Source organism: Podarcis bocagei, assembly GCF_964188305.1.
Source record: "Podarcis bocagei genome assembly, chromosome: 16".
Lineage (NCBI taxonomy): Eukaryota > Metazoa > Chordata > Lepidosauria > Squamata > Lacertidae > Podarcis > Podarcis bocagei.
In genome coordinates, this window is record NC_138142.1 from 24,454,707 (window position 1) to 24,477,681 (window position 22,975).

The 22,975-nt window shown below is 49.4% G+C and overlaps 1 protein-coding gene across 1 annotated transcript in view; it reads right to left on the reverse strand.

Moving 5' to 3' along the window:
* The window catches only part of KSR2 (kinase suppressor of ras 2), a gene marked incomplete at its 3' end in the record, with an annotated part of 190,741 nt that overhangs the window by 134,616 nt on the left and 33,150 nt on the right, over window positions 1–22,975 (reverse strand). The window contains exons 3-4 of the mRNA XM_081175270.1: window positions 20,404–20,554; window positions 2,173–2,680 (exon numbers count right to left, since the gene is read on the reverse strand). Of these exons, the coding sequence (XP_081031396.1) occupies window positions 2,173–2,680; window positions 20,404–20,554 (659 nt within the window). The remainder of the gene's footprint in view (window positions 1–2,172; window positions 2,681–20,403; window positions 20,555–22,975) is intronic.

Here is a 22,975-nt window from a genome sequence, read left to right on the forward strand (position 1 = left end):
AGAACCTAGGGGGAAGCACTGCTGCATCAGACCAAAGGTCTACCCAGTCCCGAGTCCGGCATCCCACAACAGCTGACCAGAAACTTCTGAGAAACACACCAAGAAGGCAAAAACCCTCCCCTGGTGCCTTGCAGAAAGTGGCAGTCAGTGGGACATCTGTTCCTCAAGAGGCAGTTTGCACTTTCCGTATCAGGGCTGGAGAACCTTTCTCAGCCTAAGCGTTGCATTCCCTTGGGGGGGCACATGTGAGCTGTGGGCGGAGGCAGAGGCAGAAGTGGGAAGAGCAACAGAAGTGGGAAGAGCACCTTTGTACAGTAGGCTAGCTTCTCAACAGAGACTTGCACACCCTTCTCTATCCTCCATCCAGACAAGTGGCAAGTTTATTTCCAGCCAGGCTAAAACACTTGAGCCATGTGTAAAGCAGAGCTAGAGAGGCGGTGTGCCTGGGGAGAGTCATGAGGGCCAGATGGGGAGGCTTGGGGGCTGCATTTGGCCCCCACCCCTGAGGCTCCCCACCCGTGCCTTAAGACCTCAGTGAGCCACAGAACCTAGCTGGACAAACATCATAGCCTGTGTGCGCTTGTATGTGGCCTAAATGCACAGGGAGGCTGTCCGTGGTCCTGATTTCCTGTCCATGGTCCTGATTTCTGTCCATGGTCCTGATTTCCAAGCTTCACCAGCTATGGGACTCGTCTGCAGCAGGCCATGCCTACAACATGCAGAGTACTGTGTGGTCACCCGCAAGGGCCCTTGCGAGGCAGGAGTGGCAGGGTGTGGTTGAGGAGAGGGTGCAGCCTGGAGAGAGCACCAAGGTCTAGGCAGAGAGGCCTGAAGTGCTGTATTTGGCCCCTGGGCTGGCAGTTCCTCACCCCTGTCCCTGCACAAAATAACGAATGTTTTCGCCGACAAAGACACAAAAGAAAATTCATCGGAGAGAGAGAGAGAGACTACATTGCTTGACAACTTTTTGAAGTGCAGAGAGAGCAAGAGATGGAAAATATCTATAATGGCTGAGAGAAGGGACAGAGTGGCTGGGAGGTGCTCCCCCCAACCCACAACGCCACCCCTGTTGATGTGGAACAGTTCATTAGAAGGAATGGAGAGCCCTTCTCCTCTGGGGAGGCCACATTCGGACCTAATGAGCTGGCAACCCCATCAGCGTCCCAGAGTATGTGGCACTGCCAAGCTCCGATGGCTAAATGGCCTGCCTCCTGCTCGTTTGAAAGAAACCGATGCACGAAATGGAAGGCAAAAGGGTTCGTTATCTTTACATCCCATCTTTCAATGACGACCAAGGGGTGCAGGTGGAAGCAGCCACAGAGAAGCTCCCGGCATGCAGCTCTGACCAGCTACCTCTCCTGGTCTCAGTGGGGTTTTCACCTATGTATCTTCCTCCATCCAAACTTTGCACCTTCTTTGGATTGTTCCTAAGAACACGGCCAGCCTATAAGAGCACTTGAACCAATAGAAACACCTACAAATAGAACTGTGCAATACCAAGCACCCTGTCTCCCCCACCTCATCGCATAGAGGTGGGTACGTGACCAGCAGGCCTACTCTCCCCCAGGCTGCTGTTCCCAGAAACTAAAGCTCTCATTTACAAAAGAAAGAAACATATATACAGTAAATATAAATCGTGGCGGTGGTGGTACTGGTAGAAGAAGTGGTATTTTAATGCTCGAAAGTGCTAGATCAATGTATTATTGTCATCAATAGGTCCATTGCGGATACAGGGATTATAAAAAGAAGTAAAGGTAAAGGACCCCTGGATGGTTCAGTCCCGTCAAAGGTGACTATGGGGTTGCAGCACTCATCTCGCTTTCAGGCTGAGGGAGCTGACGTTTGTCCACAGACAGCTTTCCGGGTCATGTAGCCAGCAGGACTAAACCACTTCTGGCACAACGGGACACTGTAACGGAAACCAGAGCGCACGAAAACGCCATTTACCCTCCCGCTGCAGTGGTACCTATTTATCTACTTGCACTGGCATGCTTTCGAACTGCTAGGTGGGCAGGAGCTGGGACAGAGTAACAGGAGCTCACTCCATCATGGGGATTTGAACCACCGACCTTCATCAACCTAGCACCCCCACACATTCCCTGGGGGACAAGTCCACCTCCCCTTTCTCCACCCCTGTTGTCCATGCACATATTCCCTCCTCAGTCCACTTACTTGGGTGTGTGAGCTTCATCCACTCGATTGCCCAGCTGGAATTCATGGGACTTGCTGCGGTGCAAGGTGGTGAAGCCTGGGAAAAGGTGGATGAGTTTCCGGGAGGATGGGGGTGGCGTTCCCGGGGGCTTCACCTTGTTCCTCCTCCTGACCGGCGGTGTGCCTGGTGGCGTCATGGTGGTGACAATGTTAGGGGTGCGTGGCGGAGTATGTGCAGCATGCCGCTGCCGCGGGGAAGGGGGCAAGGAGCGGTGGCCGGACTCCAGTGGTGGGCACAGCCCTGGGAAGCCTTCCACGGTCAGCCTGTCCACATGGGAATACACCGGTCCATGCGGCAAGGTCGAGTGGCAGTAGTGCTGGATGCATTTGGACTGAGCTTTGGGGCTCGGAGAGAGGTGGGTTCGAATCCACTGCATGGATTCCGATTGGCACACGGGGTTGTTCTCCTTGCCCGTCTCAGTCGTTGCCGGCCACTGGATCGTCCAGTCTTGCTTGGAAAGGCTACCACCTGTACAAACGGGAAAGGGGGGGATCATTTTCATTCACACACTTGAAAAGCAGTGGTGATTTAACAAGAGGAAATCTATGCTGCACATTTAGATACATTGAGAACTTATTTAAACTGTCAATGCACCCAGAGGGCGCAACCCAGGAAACCCTTTTCCTTCAGTGTCTCATTTTTCCCCAGTCCCAAATTCTCCAGTTTGCAATTTAAAATTCTCCAGTTCTCCAATTTGCAATTAAAAAATACAAAAACAACTCATCAAGATTAATTTAATGCAAATTTAACTTTTTATGTATGCAGTTTTGACTACGGCACACATTTTTGCAAGCTGTTTCCTATATATAATGCAGTCATGCATATTCGTTTCATGAATGTAGGCATAGGATTTATTCCGATATACACATTTCTGTATGTAATTTTGACAAATACGCACATTGTTGCAAGCTAACAATGCATTTTGGTACGTCCTTTTCACAATGAATACATTTGTTTTTTGCACTTTCCCCTATAGCAGTGTTTCCCAACCGGTGTTCCGCGGCACACGAGTGTGCCGTGAGACATCGGCTGGTGTGCCGCGAGATGCCTGGAGGGAGGCGGGCGAGTCGGGCGGCGAGAGGCGGGGCGGCAGCGGCGAGGAGAGGCCGCGCCTCCTGCTGCTGCCTGGCGCTCCTCCTCGCAGCCGGCAGCGCTGCCTGGGCGCCTCCGTGCGACTCTGCCTCGCTGGGTTTGGTCTCCCAGCAGAGACGGGTCACACGCGCACCTCCCTCCCTCCCTCAGCCTGCGCGGAGGGAGAGCCAGAGAGAGGCATCGCTCCTGCGCGGCGGGAGAGGGAGCAGCCGGAGCGATGCCCCAAACGAAGGCATGGGACCGGAGGGGAAATCCTCTCCGAGGAGGATTGAGCGCAGCTGAGAGAAGCCTTTCGAGGAGCTGCCGTGTCCCCTGGAAACCCCCGTCCCAGCTCTGCCTGCCTGCCTGCCCAAAGCTTGGAGGTTCCCCGGCAAGGGGGAGGGGAAAAACTTTCACTTTTGTGCGTCCCTCCCGGCGTGACGCTGCGCGCTGACGTCACGGGGCGGGGCTTTAATGGTGGTGTGCCGCGAGATTTTTTTTCAGTAAACAGGTGTGCCGTTGCCCAAAAACGTTTGGGAAACACTGCCCTATAGCAGTTTAGCAAGCCGTTCTGTGAAGCACCTCCCCACCCATTTAAAAGGGGGTGGGGCTTGGGGGAGAAGGGAAAGGCTTGGGGGGGGGAGTTGTGAGGGGGCAGGGTAATTGAGGTGTAAAAGGAGGGAGATTTGGTCATTTAAAAGGGTAGCTGGAGTTGGTGAGCAGAGTGAAGCTGGCCCAGTAGCCAGCATAACTAGGCTCCATGAGTGCCTTTAATCCCACTCCTCCCTCCCTCTTTTTCATGCACCCCCCACACCACCATTTCCTGAATCCATTCAGGAAGGAATCCTAAGAAGCCCTTCATTACTCAAAAGTACTATTGGACAAAATAATAGACTCCATCTCTCTCTCCCCCCAGCACTCTTGATCCAACGCCTCTTAAGAACTCATGAATAAAAAGGTGATATTTGCATTCTAAAAAAGAAGTCCATAGCGACCCCGACTCTTTTTTATTATTATTATTATTACGCTACTCGGAATTATTAATTGATAGCCCTGTTATCTCCGCATCCTTTTCAAGGAAATCAATTTATTTCAAGCTCTTGAGAAGGGAGAGGGAAGGACAGGCAATGAGCTGCAGGACAAAAAAGGAAGAAGGGTTGATTAAAAGGAGGGTTTTTTTAGTTTTTAAAAAGTGTGACAAGGCGGGGAGGCATGTCTTTGGGATTGTTCCCTCCAAAGCTGGTTAATAAAAAGAAAATCAGTCAACGGGAAGAGGGAATGAAAGGAGAAGTGGTGCCTGTGCAGGGCTCTTTGTCTCGGCTGCTAATGCAGTAGGATGTTTCGAGAGAGGCTGAAAGGGGTCTGGTGCAGAGACGGAGAGAGAGGGAGAGATCTGGTGGAGTTTGAGGGGCTGGACTGATTGGGAGTGGAAAGCATTAGCGGATCAGACAAGTGAGTCCTCCAAAGGAAAATTAATGGGCGTCTGGAGAAAGAAGCTGCAGAAAGACTTGGAAGTGAATTTGGGCAGCTGACAGAGTTAAGCATCAAGGAGAACTGCCTCCTTGCAAAAGGAGAACTGCCTCTGATCCCAGAGGAATCTGAATCAGCCCGTTTGGATGCCGGAATGACCTCAGCGCGCTCTGCCCACCTGGGCGATCGGACAGCCGACAAACTAGCATCCTAGTCCCTGAGGAGTTGGCTGGCAACTCAAATAAAAAAGATAAATATGTTGCCCCACTAACACCCCCAACCAGTCTTGGCAGTCTTGTGGGTGCCCCCTCCAGATGTTTTGGGCTGCCACTCCCGCCGTGGGGAGCACCAGCTTGGTAAAGGCTGCTCTCGGCTGCTTCTGCAGAGACGCAGCTCAGAAGAAGTCAAGCAAAGCAGAAATACATTATGCTACATTCCTCTCCAGTCAACAGACATCCTGTATTCCCATCGCCTTGCAGGTGCCGACAATCAGTTGACCGGCCTTGCCAAATCAGCTGATCGGAGGTGCCAGATCAGCTGATCAGTGACACTTGCTAAAACCCCATCATTTCTTTGCAAGTGCTGATGATCAGCTGGTTGGTGGGTCCTGCAAGTCCCTCCTTTCAGCAGGGAAGCAGTGCCTTTACCTGTCCCACAGCGGACATGATTAATATTATGTAAGGCATAGAACAGGTGAATGTTGCTCATCCAACATGGCTGCATGGGCCAAATGGGGGAGCCCGGAGAGTCTAATAAGGCCCATAGGGCAGAGGTTTCTCACTGCTGGCCTGCAAAGCTCCCTCCAGCTCTATGATTCCACATCGCAATACCTAGGACTGCTTCTGAATTGCACAGTATTTGAAGGGGGGAAGGTGGCCCTAGAATTGTCAAGTCATAAGGGGACCAAGGGTCATCTAGTCCAACCCTCTGTGATGCAGGAATTCTGCCCACAGCCATCCCTGGGTAGGCTTGAACCACCAACCTTCTGGTTAACTGCCAGACACAGCCTCTCCTCACTCTCCAGCCAAGACGTCAAGCAGTTTAGGGACGTGTTGAAGGCAACCATTTCCCATTTTCCACAGAGCCTTCCAACCCCAATCAATCCGACTGAGGTGAGTAGACTTCCCCACCCTCAAAATAGCAGACGATTGTGATGCATAATTGGAGGGCCAATCCCTAGCAGGGACAAACTCTTGCAGTTCTTGGTCAGTAGGAGATGATTATCCAGGGAGAACACCTTCTTCGGCAAGATTAATTACCACATTGCTAATTAATTATGATTGATGATTGCTAAGCAGAGGTGTGGAGTGACTGAGAGAAGGGTAGCCCAACGTCCAACCAAGAAAGGCTCTTCATATCGGAGCCCAATCTGGGGTCATTCAACCCCACAGCCCAGGCTCCAGGCAAGTCCTTGCCATTCCCTGCATTCATTTATCTGCTCTTTTTATTTTGATGGCTGTGTCATTACATGATTGATGAGCACCCTCGTAAAAATAACTTGATACTTCTCCCAGTGCGTCATGCCTAAAAATATCAAAGTAGAGTTTGGGGAGCCCATTCTCAGCTAATACCTGCTCACACAAAAGCATACAGGATGCTTTTCAGAGACTCGGTTTTTTGGCATTGTTGAGCCGTCACAGACCCGGAATCGGTGTGTTCAGATTTTTGCATCCTGCCACCGTCGGCTGTCAAACCGCCTTGGTGGATTTTCATAACATTTTTGTGTGTGCTGTGCCCTTGGAAACACCAAAACAAGCACGTAGAATACATGTCTATCTTGACTCAAAGAAAATGTGCATAGCTTGGTGCGAAGGTGGTGGAGCAAACCCTCTGCTGAAGGCTTGAATGAGTTGGGTATGTTCAGCCTGGAGAAGAGAAGGCTAAGAACTTGTCCTCACTTACTTTTCCTCTGTGCTTTCCAGCATTAAAGCTCTGAGTCCAAGTACTCTTGTTTTTGCTATCCCTGTGCAAACCATCTTTACCACTGAATTGGAGCAAACAGCGATCTGTGAATTGCCATTTGTTTCACTTCAGCTTTAAAGATTGGGGTTTGGGGTTTTGTTTTTTTGCAGGGAAAGCTCTGGAGCAACAACAAAAAAGAATACTTGGACATGAAGATTGAAAGCCTGGAAAGCGCAGGTCCAACATGTGAAGAAGCCCTATGAGAGCCATCTTCAAATATCTGTGAAGGGATGTCACATGGAAGATGGAGCAAGCATCCAAACCAATGGACTCAAATGACAAGAAAGAAGATTCCAACTGAATATTAAGAAGAACTTTCATATGGTAAGAGCTGTTGGACAGTGGAACAGACCACCTGGAAAGGTGGTGGTCTCTCCTTCATTGGAGGATTTTAAACAGAGGTTGGATGGCCATCTGTCAGGGATTCTGGGATGGCGGCTAACAGATTGAGGTTGAATCTTGACAAGACAGAAGTACTGTTTTGGGGGGACAGGGAGCGGGTGGGTGTGGAAGACTCCCTGGTCCTGAATGGGGCAACTGTGCCCCTGAAGGACCAGGTGCACAGCCTGTGAGTCATTTTGGACTCACAGCTGTCCATGGAGGTGCAGGTCAATTCTGCTATCTACCAGCTCCATCTGGTATGACGACTGAGATCCTACCTGCCCACAGACTGTCTCGCCAGAGTGGTGCATGCTCTGGTTATCTCCCGCTTGGACTACTGCTATGCACTCTATGTGGAGCTACCTTTGAAGGTGACTTGGAAACTGCAATTAATCCAGAATGTGGCAGTTAGACTGGTGACTGGGAGTGGCTGCCAGGACCATATAACACCGGTCATGAGAGATCTACATTGGCTCCCAGTATGTTTCCGAGCACAATTCAAAGTGTTGGTGTTGACCTTTAAAGCCCTAAATGGCCTCGTATATCTGAAGGAGCGTCTCCACCCCTGTCGTTCAGCCCAGACAGTGAGGTCCAGCGCCGAGGGCCTTCTGGCGGTTCCCTCACTGCGAGAAGTGAGGTTAGAGGGAACCAGGCAGAAGACCTTCTCGGTAATGGCACCCGCCCTGTGGAACGCCCTCCCACCAGATGTCAAGGAAATAAGCAGCTATCCTATTTTTAAAAGACATCTGAAGGCATCCCTGTTTAGGGAAGTTTTTAATGCTGTATTGTTTTTAACACTTGATTGGGAGCCGTCCAGAGTAGCTGGGGAAACTTAGCCAGATGGGCGGGGTATAAATAATAAATTATTATTATTATTATTATTATTATTATTATTATTATTATTATTATTATTATTATTATACTGTGATTCCTACATTGCGGTTGGTTGGACTAGATGACCCTTGGGGGCCCTTCCAACTCTGCCATTCTATTATTCTCTGACCAGTGCACTGTAGATTAATGTGGGTGCACCATAGCCAATATTTTACATGGCAAACTGTTATTCTCTCTTTGATTCATACAAAACCAGTGACCTATTCAGGCCTTCAGTGAACTGGGGTGGGGGGGGATAAAGCATGTATGAGGCATGGGAGGGGCATAACCCCCAACCTTCCCATGCTGAATGGGGCGCTTGAATACAAACTTTTAGTGCATTCGGTTTGGAAGCATCCCCACTATTGGGAACCCAGATCTTTTGCCCGACTCAGGAAGCTATGAGGCTGCAGCCTGTGGGAATGCACAAACCTGATCTTCTGTTTAAGGCAAACACCTGAATAGGGCTCAGGAGAGACACCTACAGCGAGGAGTCAGGAAAACAGCATAAATAAGCTTGTTCCCTCAGCCTGGCCTGCCCCTACTAAGTATCACACTATGGATACTGAAATCCACATGCCCCTTTCCGAGACATGCTTTATCGCACCACCATCATGATCTCTGAATGTCTGAAGTGGGCTATGGCTCTATACAAACCAGTGGAAAGTTGCAATTGACTAAACGACATCAAGCAGGTTCTGGTCTAGTTAATTTCATCCGGTCGCTGTCATGATAGTGGCAAGTATCCAGGAATCTGCTCCCAACGTTCCACAAAAAACACATTTCTCTCTTTAAACAAAAAAGGAAACACCTGGATCAAACCCCACAGCACACAAGTGTCAGCTCTCTCTATATTTTTTCCCAAGCACCCAGCACAAAAATTTTCAAACTGCCTTGCATAACTTGGTCACAGCTACATTCCTACACGTGGCTATGATGCTCCCTGGCTTCCTGGGCAAAATCCTTCTCTTGCCAATTAAACTTCATTGCAGAATTAACCCCTCGAGCTACTATTTCTTCCAGCACCCTTTTTCATTTTATATGTTTATTTATTGCATTTATATCCCACCTTTTCCACCAAGGAGCTCAAAGTGGCATGGGGGTCAGCAAACTTTTTCAGCAGTCCCTCAGAACTTGTGGGGGGCCAGACTATATTTTGAGGGGGGGTGAACGAATTCCTATGCCCCACAAATAACCCAGAGATGCATTTTAAATTAAAGCACACATTCTACTCATGTGAAAACATGCTGATTCCCAGACCGTCTGCAGGCCGGATTTAGAAGGCGATTGGGCCGGATCCGGCCCCCGGGCCTTAGTTTGCCTACCCATAGCATACACAGTTCACCTGTCCTTATTTAATCTTCACAACAACCCTGTGAGGTAGAGGTTAAGCTGAGATGCCCTGAGTGGCCCAAGGTGAGCTCCATGGCCCGAATGGGGATTTGAACTCTGCTCTCCCAGGTCCTAGTCTAACACACTAACCACTACACCACACTGGCTCTCATGGGCAGACCTATCAGTTTGTGGCTGTGACTTCTCTGTGATGAGCTCCTTCTTCATCTACCCACATCATTTGCAGACATTTAAAAGCCCTCAGATTTGATACCTCCCCATCCTTTTGTTTCTGCCCTCTTGCTTTTTATTTCCTCTATTCCAGCGGTGGTGATCCTTTTTCAGCTCAAGGACCACATTCAATAAAAGGCAACTTTCCAAAGGCTGCATGCCAATGGCAATGGATACAAATCTCCCCTTTCTATAGCAGGCTACTTTCCAGCCACACACACAACCCTCCATCCAGGTAAGCAACAGGCTCAAGGACGCATACCAGCCAGGCAAAAGCACTCAAGGAGGGAGCAAAAGATCACAGAAGGGTCATAGCTCAGTGGCAGAGCATCTGCCTAGCAGCTAGAAGGTCTCTGGTTCAATCCCTGGCAATCTCCAGGTAGGGCTCCCTGCCTGAAACCCTCAAGAAACCACTCCCTTTCATAGAACCATAGAATTGTAATGTTGGAAGGGACCACGAAGGGTATCTAGTCCAACCCCCTGCAATGCAAGAATCTTCTGTGGGGCTCGAGCTCAGAACCCCGAGAGTCTCCTGTTGTACCTGCTGAGCTGAAGGCATTCTGAGCTAGATGGACTAGTGGGTCTGACTCAACATAAGGCAGCTTCCTATGTTCCTCAAGGAGGGCCAGTGAAGGGATGCTGCCTGGTGAGAAGATGTGTGGCCCCGGGAGAGTCCTGGGGGCCAGATGGGGGAGCTTGGTGGGCCGCATGTGGCCCCTGGCCTGAGCTTCCCCACCCTTGATTCAAGACCTCAGTGAGCCGCAGGTCCTAGCTAGAGCAACATCCAGCCTTGCGTGCTCTGTCCAGAACACACAGTGAACTGTCCGTGGTGCTGATCTTCTGCCAGGCCTCCTCCCAAGCTTCACCTGTTCTCCCCAAGGGACTCATTTGAATATAACATGCCCCATACTACCTAGTCTTCTGCAACGGCCCTAACAATGCTTCAAAGAGATACACACAGCGGTATCAGAGCACCCAACGGGACCACGTCTAGGTAGGCATCCCTCAAAAAACACACCACCCAGGACCACAAGTCCCTCGCCCTCATTTCGCTGGGGCCCTCGCGCAGGCTTACCCAGATCCCTCGGCTGACCGCCACTAGGTCTTCCGAGGTGAGAAAGCAACCCTCGTTTTTGCGTTCTCCGAGACGGCAACTGCTCCTCAAGTGTGTTCTAGCTTTCCTCCCCCACAAGAAAAAGCAAAAGTTACTACGGCAACCAGGAATTTTAAGCCACAGAAAAGCAGAAAATGTCACGAAGGGCTGCTGCTCATCGCGACGGGCGCACTGCATCCAAACGCGAGTGAAAGGTACAGAGGAGTCGCAGCTCAGGTGAGTAGAAGCATCTGCCTGGCAGGCAGGAAGGCCCCGGGTTCAATCCCCAGCACCTCCAGGTGGGCAGAGACCTAACAGCACCCTCTCAGCACCCTCGCCAAACTACAGCTCCCAGAATCCTTTCGGGGAAGGGGAAACTGTCTAAAATCGTATGGTGCTCTTTCAATGTGTGGTGTTAATGTGGCATAGATCAGCCTGGTTGGAGGAGATTTTCAAGGCAGCATCCACCAGCTTGGCCCACGCTAGTTGCCTGGTCCAAGAACTACCTCCACTCACAGCCGTTCTGTCTGGCCATTAGGAACAAAATGAAGTCTTGGTACCAGCCTGTTTTCCTTCTCCTTCCCTCCCATTCCACTTCCTTTTCCATCATGTCTCATTAGACCAGGCATGTCCAAAGTCCATTTTGGGGGCCCTCCGGTCGATGATTTAAAGCTCAACAACTCCGGCCCTCACGCACATTCACTTCATCAAATCTGGCCCTCTTTGAAAGACGTTTGGGCACCCCTGCATTAGACTATAAGCCACTGTTTTAAATGGTCAACTGCTTTGAGTGGGGAAGGGCTGCAGCTCAATGAAAGAGCCTCTGTTTCGAATGCAGAAGGTCCCAGGTGCATCTTCAGGTCGTCCAGGGAGGGACCCCCTGTCTGAAAATACTAGCCAGAAGAACCAAAGATCTGACTCTCCCTCTCTCCTCTAAAACCCGGAGCCAAACCTGCGGCTCTGAAGGGACCCAGGCTCCTGAAAGTTGCCAAACCCTCTTAGAGGGAAAGCATTGGATTGACATTGGACGTAGAGGCTCTGCTTCCTTTTGCTGGCCTACACAGATCCCTTGGACCCTGATTCTTTGACAACATGCTGCAGTTGTGTTGCAAGAGCACCGATGCAGCCCAGTAGCTGAGAGATTGCCCTAAGCTCTGGGTTCAAACCACCCCAGTGCCATGAGTTCACTAGGTGAGCATTCTGAAGCTGCTGAACTCCAGCTCCCATCAGACCCAGTCAGGAGAGCCTGGTGATCAGGGCTGATGGGAGTTGTAGTCCCAATAACATATGGAGGGCCACAAGTTCCTCACTGCTGCCTCAAAGCAAGCCACTCTCCCAGCCCAGTCTACCTCACAAGGTTGTTGTAAAAGCAGGAAGATGGTGCGTCTGGAACGCTTAAATGTATTCAAGCGCTGAGCTTTATTGCTGGGTAGAGAAAAAGCATTTTGGAATCTTGCGGGTGCCTGTGCAAGGTGGTGGTCCCAATCTAGACTGCAAAGTCAGAGCTAGTGAATATATTCAAAATGGAAGATGGGTGGAGTGTGAATGCCCTGCAGATCAGGATTAGCCTTCAGCCCATTCTACAATGCTTTAGGGGGGCGGTCCTATACATCCTAATGAAGAGGCATTAGCCATCACACAAAAATGACAAATGGAAGCCCATCCATCTCCTTCCTCACCCCCACCTCCTTCGTCTGGAGCGATAATGGATCATTCCCCTTCCCACCCCCATTGCTGGGACTCTGGCAACTGCATTCACGAGCCAGCAGCTGATTAATGGCCCGGTGCGCTTATTGCAACATGGCTCCCCTGTGATTAATATTCACCATCGATAACAATGCTTACAAGGCACCTGGTGCCCCCCTGGCGATGCAACCTGAGAGGTTACCCTACTTGCAATGCCACCCCAAACGTTACCCGCTCTGTCAGCAGTTCAGCATGCTGCAGGCTTCAGTAGCAACAGCCTCTCGGATCGAAGTGATTGACCGAGTGCAGATAATGGCAGCAGAGCAGGATAAAAACACACACAGACACACGCCAACGGACCGAGGACAGGACAGAGCCTTTTTCGGCTGCAGAAATCTACACACACCCCTGGAGGGGGACAGAGGAAGAAGTTAGATGAGACCATAAGGGAAAGAGGCAGAGGGAAATCAGCTGACAGCCATCCTTTCTCCGAGCCCCCAGACATCCGTCACCAGGGCAGGCGTGGAAAGCACATCCGTCAGACGCCCGTTCTGAAGAAGTGACGGCGTGGCGACACGGGTGACCTTTTATCTGCGACACGGAACCGCGGAGGCTCTGGTCATGATGCAGAGTCAATACAGCCTCCCTCTTCATTTATCTCCCAGCCGGCTGTCCATCTCTTCGTCTCACCTGTCCATCATCGCAGGCGAGGTTTATTTAATTAGCCAAAGAGAAGGCTGAGCAACCCGCCCCCTTCCCCCCACCCTTTTTTGTTTCCTTTTAAAACAAAAAAAAATTCCTCTGCATTAATGGCCCTTCTGCACTTCCAAGGACCTTTCCAGAAGATCGGGTTTTCTCTACACAAGAAATGCCAAAGTTACACAGATGCCTGCTAAACTTCCCGCGGCAGAAAGGTGCTGGTTTTATCGGCGTTCAAGCTGCAGTTATTTTGTGGCTGGGGAAAATTCAAGAGCCAAACAGCAATTTCTCAATAGGGGTTTTTTTTTTTTTTTTTTTTTTTTTTTGGCTTTCATGTCCCTGCCTTCCCTTTAAAAAAGAAGCTTTTGTTTTATTTTTATTTAAAATATTTTATAGTCTGCCTTTAAGGGCAAGAGCTCTCTCTCGGGGCAACGTATGAGATCACAGTAAACATACTTAATAGGTAAAGGTAAAGGGACCCCTGAACATGAGGTCCAGTCATGGCCAACTCTGGGGTTGCGGCACTCATCTCGCCGAGGGAGCCAGTGTACAGCTTCCGGGTCATGTGGCCAGCATGACTAAGCCACTTCTGGCGAACCAGAGCAGTGCACGGAAACGCCGTTTACCTTCCCACCACAGTGTTACCTATTTATCTACTCTCACTTTGACGTGCTTTCGAACTGCTAGGTTGGCAGGAGCAGTGACTGAGCAACGGGAGCTCACCCCGTCGCAGGGATTCGAACTGCCGATCTTCTGATTGGCAAGTCCTAGGCTCTGTGGTTTAACCCACAGCGCCACCCGCATCCCAAACATACTTAATAGAAGCCAGTTAATAAGGGAGAGGTTAAAAACACCCAGCCAGTCCAAAACTAGCCATGATTGCTGTCCTCTGCCTCAGTGGTCGGCCAGAGGCAGTAATCCTGAATACCACTTGCTGGAAACCACAGGAGAGGAGAAAGATCTTGTGCTGGAGTCCTGCTTGCAAATTTTCCATGGGCATTTCGTTGGCTTCCATGAGAACAGGATGCTGGACCCGATGGGCCATTGGCCTGATCCTGCAAGGCTGTTCTTATGTTATTATTCTTTTACTGATGGAGAATAAGGCTATCAGCAACCATGTTCTGCCTCCACTGTCAGAGGTAGTATATAGACAGGCGAACTAATGCCAGTGAACTGGAAGAAGCAAAGATCAGCAGTGTCAAAGCAATGATTCTTCAACATCAACTTCGCTGGACTGGTCATGTTGGGCAGATGCCTGATTATCATCTTCCAAAACAACTGCTCTAGTCCGAACTTAAAAATGGAAAGCATAATGCTGGTGGTTAAACCTTTAAAGAGGTTTAAAGACTCTCTCAAGGCAAATCTAAAAAAATGTAGTATAAACACCAACAACTGGGAAACACTGGCTTGCTAGCGCTCCACTTGGAGAACAGCCTTTACCAAAGGCTTTGAAGACACTCGAACTCAGGACAAAAGGGAGAAACATGCTAAGAGGAAGGCACGCTTGGCAAACCCTCACCATGATCAACTCCTACCCCGAAATCTATGTCCCCACTGTGGAAGGACGTGTAGATCCAGAATTGGCCTCCACAGTCACTTACGCACTCACTGTTAAAACCGTGTTTGTGGAAGGCAATCTTACTCAGCTACGAGGGATCGCCAAAGAAGAAGAAGATGCCCCCAAATTTCCTGGGAATTACAAGTGTGAAGAGTGTTGTTGTAGCCAAGTCCTCCTTGCAGGCTTGCCATAAGAAGCTGTTCAGCCACTGTGAGAACAGGATGTCCGGGCTAGAGGGGCCCATGGTCTGATTCAGAAGGAAGGTTCTTTTGTGTACATTGAATGGGGGACCTCCCACCTCCAGAGCACGGGCCCAGCAGCCAAGCTCTGATAGAACTGTAAGGTTTTTTTCAACAACCACGTTTATAGGCCTCAAGGAAGCGGCAGGCTGTCACCTGGAAGGCACGGCGCTCCTGGAAGTCAGTGGAAAGTTCTGGGAAGCCTTCTCTGCTCTCCGAGCGTAGTCTAAAGAAACAGCTTCTGTCCCTTTAAAGCACCTTTGAGTCAGCAGCAGATGAGATGGAAGGGTCGAGATTGATATTAATAAATTAGGATAAGGTACAATGTCAATGTCGGTTAATGAGTCATTCATTAGAGCGGTCCAATTTCCTAGGACATATCTCTACAGGAGTAACGTGCGAGCAGAGAGCGGGGGAAGGGGGGACAGAAATATAGGGCATCATGACACTCCATGCAGCATGAGACGAACTGCTCGCCCGTCGTTTCTTGGTGCAGAGCACAGCGAAGAGGCCTTAGCCATGAAAAGCATTGTGGTGCAGCAACTGAAAGCGCAGGCGAAGCATTTCTGAGAGCTGGAGCTGTTCGGCTGCCTCAGAATATGACAGATTCTGGAGCTTGAGCAGAAAGTTAGTACAGTGGTACCTCGGGTTAAGAACTTAATTCATTTTGGAGGTCCGTTCTTAACCTGAAACTGTTCTTAACACTTTAGCAAATGGGGCCTCCTGCTGCCACCGCACAATTTCTGTTCTCATCCTCAAGCAGAGTTCTTAACCCAAGGTACTATTTCTGGGTTAGTGGAGTCTGTAACCTGAAGCGTCTGTAACCTGAAGCGTCTGTAAACCAAGGTACCACTGTACCTTTCTTCCCCCCAAAAGCCACCTGGGGACAAGTTGGATGCAAAAAAAGGCTGTGCCCCCACCCACCCACCCCCCACTCATCCCTGACGTCAGGGAGCCCAGAGCTGGCCCACCCATGAGGCAAGGTGAGGGGACTGCCTCATGTGGTAGGATCCACAGAGGCAGCAGATCTGGCCTCCAAGGAATGCATTTGGCCCTCAAAAGGCTACCCAGTAGGAACTGCGGCCCTCGGACAGGAAAAAGTTCCCCACCTCTGGAATCAGTCCTGTGACCTGGCAGTAGCTAGATTCCAAGGGAGTGTGCCATTGGCAGAAAGGAAGAACAGGATCTAGTGTCGCCTTTGTGTGTGTGTGTGTGTGTGTGTGTTAAGAGTGGCAAATTTAATGTCATGCCTGAAGGAAGCCAGGAAGAAAAACCAGTGGAGGGAGAGGCAAATGCATGTGAGGGTGTAATTACATTGGGATGGGGGGTGGGATTTCTCCTCCTCCTCTAACATCAACAAGACTCCAGAAGCCAGCTTTGTCCCTGAGCGGGGAAGATGGAAAACTCTGATGGGCTTGTCCCAGGATGCAACAACCAGCCACACGTCTGAAGGGCGAAATCAGCACTTTCCTGTGCAGCCTTCCAGCTCTTCCTCGTTCCCCCATGCCAGATTCCTCTGCCTTAAAGCAAAGGAGGGAAAGGCATCGGGAGTTGATTTAGGGTCACGCCAAGGTCATAGAATAAGAGAATCGTAGTGTTAGAAGGGACCCAAAGGGTCCTTTAGTCCAACCCCCTGCAAGGCAGGAATCTCAGCTAAAGCATCCATGACAGATGGACATCCAACCTCTGCTTAAAAACCTCCAAGGAAGGAGAGCCCACAAACTCCCGAGGGAGAATGTTCGACAGCTCCTACGGTCTGAAAGTTTTTTCTGTATGTTTAGTCCGAATCTCCTTTCTTGTAACTTGAAGCCATTGGTTCGAGTCCTAGCACCCAGAGCAGGACAAAACAAGCTTGTTCCCTCTTCCATGTGGCAGCCCTTGAAATATTTGAAGATGGCTATCATATCTCCTCTTTTCCAGTTTAAACATACCCAGCTCCTTCAACCGTTCCTCATAAGGCTTTGTTCCGCACATGGTCCTTCTCACTGTGCGTTCATTATGATTATCACGACGGGCTGGAGGTGGTTGAACGCAACACCGTTCCAGGTTGGCCCATCAAGTCCAGCGTCCTGTTCTCACAGTGGCCGGCCAGATGTCCGCAAGCAGGTCCTGAGACCACCAGCGCTCTGCTCACCTGTCATTCACAGCAACTGTCATTCAGAAGCATGCTGCTCTGACAGCAGAGGTAGAGCACAGCCATGGTGGCCCATAGCCGAGACCTCCTCAACCACAGAGTTGCTGATCACACGGCCAGGTGGTGGGCAGCCAAATCTCAGCATGGGTGCAGGTCCCCCAACTGATGGGAGCTTACAGGCAATATCTCGAAAAGTTGTGAGCTCTCTTTCATGGGAGGTTTTTAAAGAGAGGTTGGCTGGCCACCTGCCAAGGATTCCTTATCTGTCATCCCTGAACTGCAGGGGGTTGGACTAGATGACTCTTGGGGTCCCCTCCATCTCTCCACTTCTATGATGCCATTAATACAGCTGGTTGCCTATAGCCAGAGCAGCGAATTTTGAGACCCGCCACATCCAACCACCACACTGAGCTCAGCGTGGCTTCTGTTATCCCACAGCACCCTCTGCTGTTTGCAAGAGGCCAGGCAGGCAGACTTTATTTATTTTTTTACAGATGATTATGCGAAAGGCTGGGCTGGATGAATCCCTAGGCGGAATTAAGATTGCCGGAAGAAATATCAACAACCTCAGATATGCAGATGACACAACCTTGATGGCAGAAAGTGAGGAGGAACTAAAGAACCTTTTATTGAGGGTGAAAGAGGAGAGTGCAAAATATGGTCTGAAGCTCAACATCAAAGAAACGAAGATCATGGCCACTGGTCCCATCACCTCCTGGCAAATAGAAGGGGAAGAAATGGAGGCAGTGAGATATTTTACTTTCTTGGGCCCCATGATCACTGCAGATGGTGACAGCAGCCACGAAATTAAAAGAAAAGCAATGACAAACCTAGACAGCATCTTAAAAAGTAGAGACATCACCTTGCCAACAAAGGTCCATATTGTTAAAGCTATGGTTTTCCCAGTAGTGATGTATGGAAGTGAGAGCTGGACCATAAAGAAGGCTGATCGCCGAAGAATTGATTATTTTGAATTATGGTGCTGGAGGAGACTCTTGAGAGTCCCATGGACTGCAAGAAGATCAAACCTCCCCATTCTTAAGGAAATCAGCTCTGAGTGCTCACTGGAAGGACAGATCCTGAAGCTGAGGCTCCAACACTTTGGCCACCTCATGAGAAGAGAAGACTCCCTGGAAAAGACCCTGATGTTGGGAAAGATGGAGGGCACAAGGAGAAGGGGACGACAGAGCATGAGATGGTTGGACAGTGTTCTCGAAGCTACCAGCATGAGTTTGACCGAAGCTACCAGCATGAGTTTGACCAAACTGCGGGAGGCAGTGGAAGACAGAAGTACCTGGCGTGCTCTGGTCCATGGGGTCACGAAGAGTCGGCCACGACTAAACGACTAAACAACAACAACAACAAATGATGGTAGTGACAATGACTATTTACCCTCTATTCACCCTAAGTCCCAGTGTGGGTTGCAGTAACTGTTAAAAACACATACTCAGGAGGTTGTCTTATCAACTTGTTATCCATCCAGCTCAGTACAGTGGTACCTCGGGTTAAGAACTTAATTCGTTCTGGAGGTCCGTTCTTAACCTGAAACTGTTCTTAACCTGAGGTACCACTTTAGCTAATGGGGCCTCCCGCTGCCGCCGCCGCACAATTTCTGTTCTCATCCTGAAGCAAAGTTCTTAACCCAAGGTACTATTTCGGGGTTAGCGGAGTCTGTAACCTGAAGCGTCTGTAACCTGAAGCGTCTGTAACCCAAGGTACCACTGTACTGTCAATACTGACTGGTGGTGGCTCTCTAAGATATCAGACCAGGCTTTCATCCAGCCCAGCCTGGAAACAACAAGAGTTGAACCTGGTACCTTCTGTATGCAAAGGAGTTGCTCAGCTGCTGAGCAACAGCCATTCCCTGTGCATTGGGAAGCCAACAAATTAGGTCTCTCCCCCTGCCCCCAACACACACATACACACTTCCGAAATGACAGAGAGGTTTGCAAGACTTGCAGTTCCGATCAAAGTTTGCTGTACACTCTTTTTACAGCTGCTGAAGAAACTGTTAAGCAGAGAGGCAGATGAGAATTCGTAAAGGAACATCAACAAGCTGCGAGATTTCCAGGCACCCCTAACAGGAGGGTCCTGTCAGCCATTCTAGGATACACTAGAAGCTATAAGCAGATCAGGGAAGCCAAGAAGCTTTTCCCACCCTACTTTCCACTCCAGTTTCACTCAATTAAGAGGAGATTGCCAGAGGTGTATAAAAATTATGCCTAGGGAAAGTGGCTAATGGGAAGTGCTTCCTTCCCTCTCCCATAACACTGGAACTCACAGACAGCCAATGAAGCTCAAAGTTCATTGTTAGACAATTCAGGACAGATAAACGAGAGTATTTCTTCATGCAATGCATAGTTGAACTGTGGAACTCACTCCCACAGGAGGCAGTGCCGGAGGACAAAAGGTAAAGGGGCCCCTGACCATTAGGTCCAGTCGTGACCGACTCTGGGGTTGCGGTGCTCATCTCGCTTTATTGGCCGAGGGAGCCAGCGTGCAGCTTCCGGGTCATGTGGCCAGCATGACTAAGCCGCTTCTGGCGAACCAGAGCAGTGCACGGAAATGCTGTTTACCTTCCCGCTGGAGTGGTACCTATTTATCTACTTGCACTTTGAGGTGCTTTTGTACTGCTAGGTTGGCAGGAGCAGGGACCAAGCAACGGGAGCTCACCCCATCATGGGGATTCAAACTGCCGACCTTCTGATCGGCAAGTTCTAGGCTCTGTGGTTTAACCCACAGCGCCACCCGCATCCCTTTGCCAACCGCGTCCCTTGGCCACCAACTTAGATGGTTTTAAAAGAGGGTGGGAAAATTCAGGGAAGAAGAGGAGGCTACGGGGGGGGGGGTACTAGCCATGACTGAAGGCATTGCTTCTAAATACCAGCTGCTGGAGGGGAGAGCGCTGTTGCGCTCAGGTCAGTGTGGTAATTGTGAGAATAGGGCGCTGGACTAGATGGGCCATTGGAGATAAGGTCCTGAAGCCTGGGGTTAGAATATATATATATATATACTGTATACCTAAAGGAGCGTCACCACCCCCATCATCCAGCTCGGACACTGAGGTCCAGTGCCGAGGGCCTTCTGGCGGTTCCCTCACTGCGAGAAGTGAGGTTACAGGGAACCAGGCAGAGGGCGTTCTTGGTGGTGGCGCCTGCCCTGTGGAATGCCCTCCCATCAGATGTCAAGGAAATAAACAAGTATCTGACTTTTAGAAGACATCTGAAGGCAGCCCTGTTTAGGGAAGTTTTTAATGCTGTATTGTTTTTAATATTTGGTTGGAAACCACCCAGATGGGCAGGGTATAAATTATAAAATTATTATTATTATTATTATTATTATTATTATTATTATTATTATTATTATTATTATATAACCTAACTGGGAGGGCCCCAAGGTTCTCCACTGAAAGTTAGACACCCAGTCATCAGCGAGGGAGGGAGGGAGAGCACACCTTCGCACCTGATTTATGGACACTCCGGAGGCAGGAGAGGGAGGCGTTGAGCCTTGCGCATTCTTCCTGGTTGGCCCCAAACTTCTTCACCGTCATGCAGACCTGCTCGTCCGTCATCTCCAGAAGGTCCTCCAGGTTCAACTGGCCGGGAGTGATTTCCTAGAGGGAGGAAGGGGGAAGGCAAGTGTCATAAGACGAAGGAAGGGAGTCTCATCAGGCCAAGCAAATCTGCCAGAGATCAACAACTCAATCGCATCCTCCTGAAATGTAAAGGGTTGCAGCCAAATAAATCCTACTCAGAAAAGACCTACTGGGATTAATGGTCCTGTTTGAATCAGGTTCCTTCATTTCAATGGGCTTGCCAAGAGGAGGACAAATTTTGGGTGCAATTTCTTATATGAATGTTGAGTCAGACAGGTGCTCTGTGTCACCGGCATAAGCGAATGTCTGGCTCTTCTAAGGCTTTATAGAACCTCTGTTATTGATTCTGTGGAACTCACAGGTGGAGAAAACTCTAATTTTTACATACTTTTCTTATTAGTAAAGGGAACCTTTGAATGAGTTAACACTTTATTATCCCTTTGGAGCCACACTGTATTTTTGGACTTCTGTCCTTCCAGGCTGTGTCGCATTATGGTTTACATTTTTTTAATCTTTTCTTTTTATTTTGTAGGCACAAAACCAGGCAAAAATTAAATGGTAATATTGGATACAACCCAGGGCAAATGGGGCACTTAACTAGTCCCTACCTGCCTGCCTGACATCTTCTTTACAGCACATTCAGGGCTGGGACCTTGCCTGGCAGCTTCCTCCCCACTCCCCACCCCATCTCAGTGCTACCCCAGCAGGGAGGATGGTATCAAAACTGGAATTAAATTGGCCTCTGTCTGCCTTTGTCTTTAGCGCCACCTACTGTTGGTCTAAGGGATGCAGGTGGCACTGTAGTCTAAACCACTGAGCCTCTTGGGGTTGCCGATCAGAAGGTTGGCGGTTTGAATCCCCATGACGGAGTGAGCTCCCGTTGCTCGGTCCCTGCTCCTGCCAACCTAGCAGTTTGAAAACACGTCAAGTGCAAGTAGATAAATAGGTACCGCTCGGGCAGGAAGGTACCGCATTTTTTGCTCTATAAGACTCACTTTTCCCCTCCTAAAAAGTAAGGGGAAATGTGTCTGTGTGTTATGGAGCGAATGCAGGCTGCGCAGCTATCCCAGAAGCCAGAACAGCAAGAGGGATCACTGCTTTCGCTGTGCAGCGATCCCTCTTGCTGTTCTGGCTTCTGGGATTCAGAATTTTTTTTTTTCTTGTTTTCCTCCTCCAGAAACCAGTCTTATGGTCTGGTGCGTCTTATAGAGTGAAAAATACAGTAAACAGCGTTTCCGTGCGCTGCTCTGGTTCGCCAGAAGCAGCTTAGTCATGCTGGCCACATGGCACAGAAGCTGTACGCCGGCTCCCTCAGCCAATTAAGTGAGATAAGCGCCACAACCCCAGAGTCATCTGCGACTGGACCTAATGGTCAGGGGTCCCTTTACTGTTGGTCTCCATGCCTAGCACCCTACCAGCTCCAAGAGGCACCTGCTCCCAATGACTGCTACTACTAACGCAAGGCTTTCCTTAAGGGGTGATCCAGTTATATATATTGGTCTATTGATTTGATTTACATGGAAGTTTTTAAATGTTCTGTTGTGTTTTTATATATGTTAGAAGCTGCCCAGAGTGGCTGGGGCAACCCAGTCAGCTGGGCAGGGTACAAATAATAAAATTATTACTATTATTATTATTACAGTCAAACCTCAGTTGTCAAACATAATCCATTCTGAAAGTCCATTCAGCTTCTGAAGTATTCAACAACCAAGGCACGGCTTCCGATCAGTTGCAGGAGCTTCCTGCACTCAAGCGGAAGACATGTCAGACGTTCAGCTTCCAAAAAACATTTAAAAACTGGAGCATTTACATCCGGGGTTTTTGGCACTCAGGAGCCAAAACACTCCAAAACAAAGGCGTTCATGATCCGAGATTTGACTGTATTATTATTATTATTATTATTATTATTATTATTATTATTATTATATAGGATGTCCCTGTTTTTATTGGAGAAATGTTGGAGAGTATAAACACGCTGCTTTTCTCTCCTCCCTGGATCTTAAAATGTTGTCATCTGCACTATACATTTAAAGCAGTGTTGTACCATTTTAAATAGTCTTGGTTTCCTCCCAAGGATTCTGGGAACTGTAGTTTGCTAAGGGTGCTCAGAGTTGCTAGGAGATCTCTGTTCCCCTCACAAGAGCTACAATTCCCAGAGCTCCCTGGAAGAGGGAGAGGTTGTTAAACCACTCTGGGAACAGTAGCTCTGTGAAGGGAACAGGGTGTGGGGAGTCTCCTAACAACTCTCAGCACCTGTAACAAACTACAGCTCCCAGGATTCTCTGAGGGAACCCAGGGCTGCTTTAAGGGTTACAACACCGCTTTAAACGTGTGCTGCAGATGGAGCCAAGGTAAGTAACAGATTCAATATTTATGAAGTTTCTATTCCTAGAAATAGCCAAGGGCCAGCAATCCCATGGAAATGGCAATTTAAGGCGC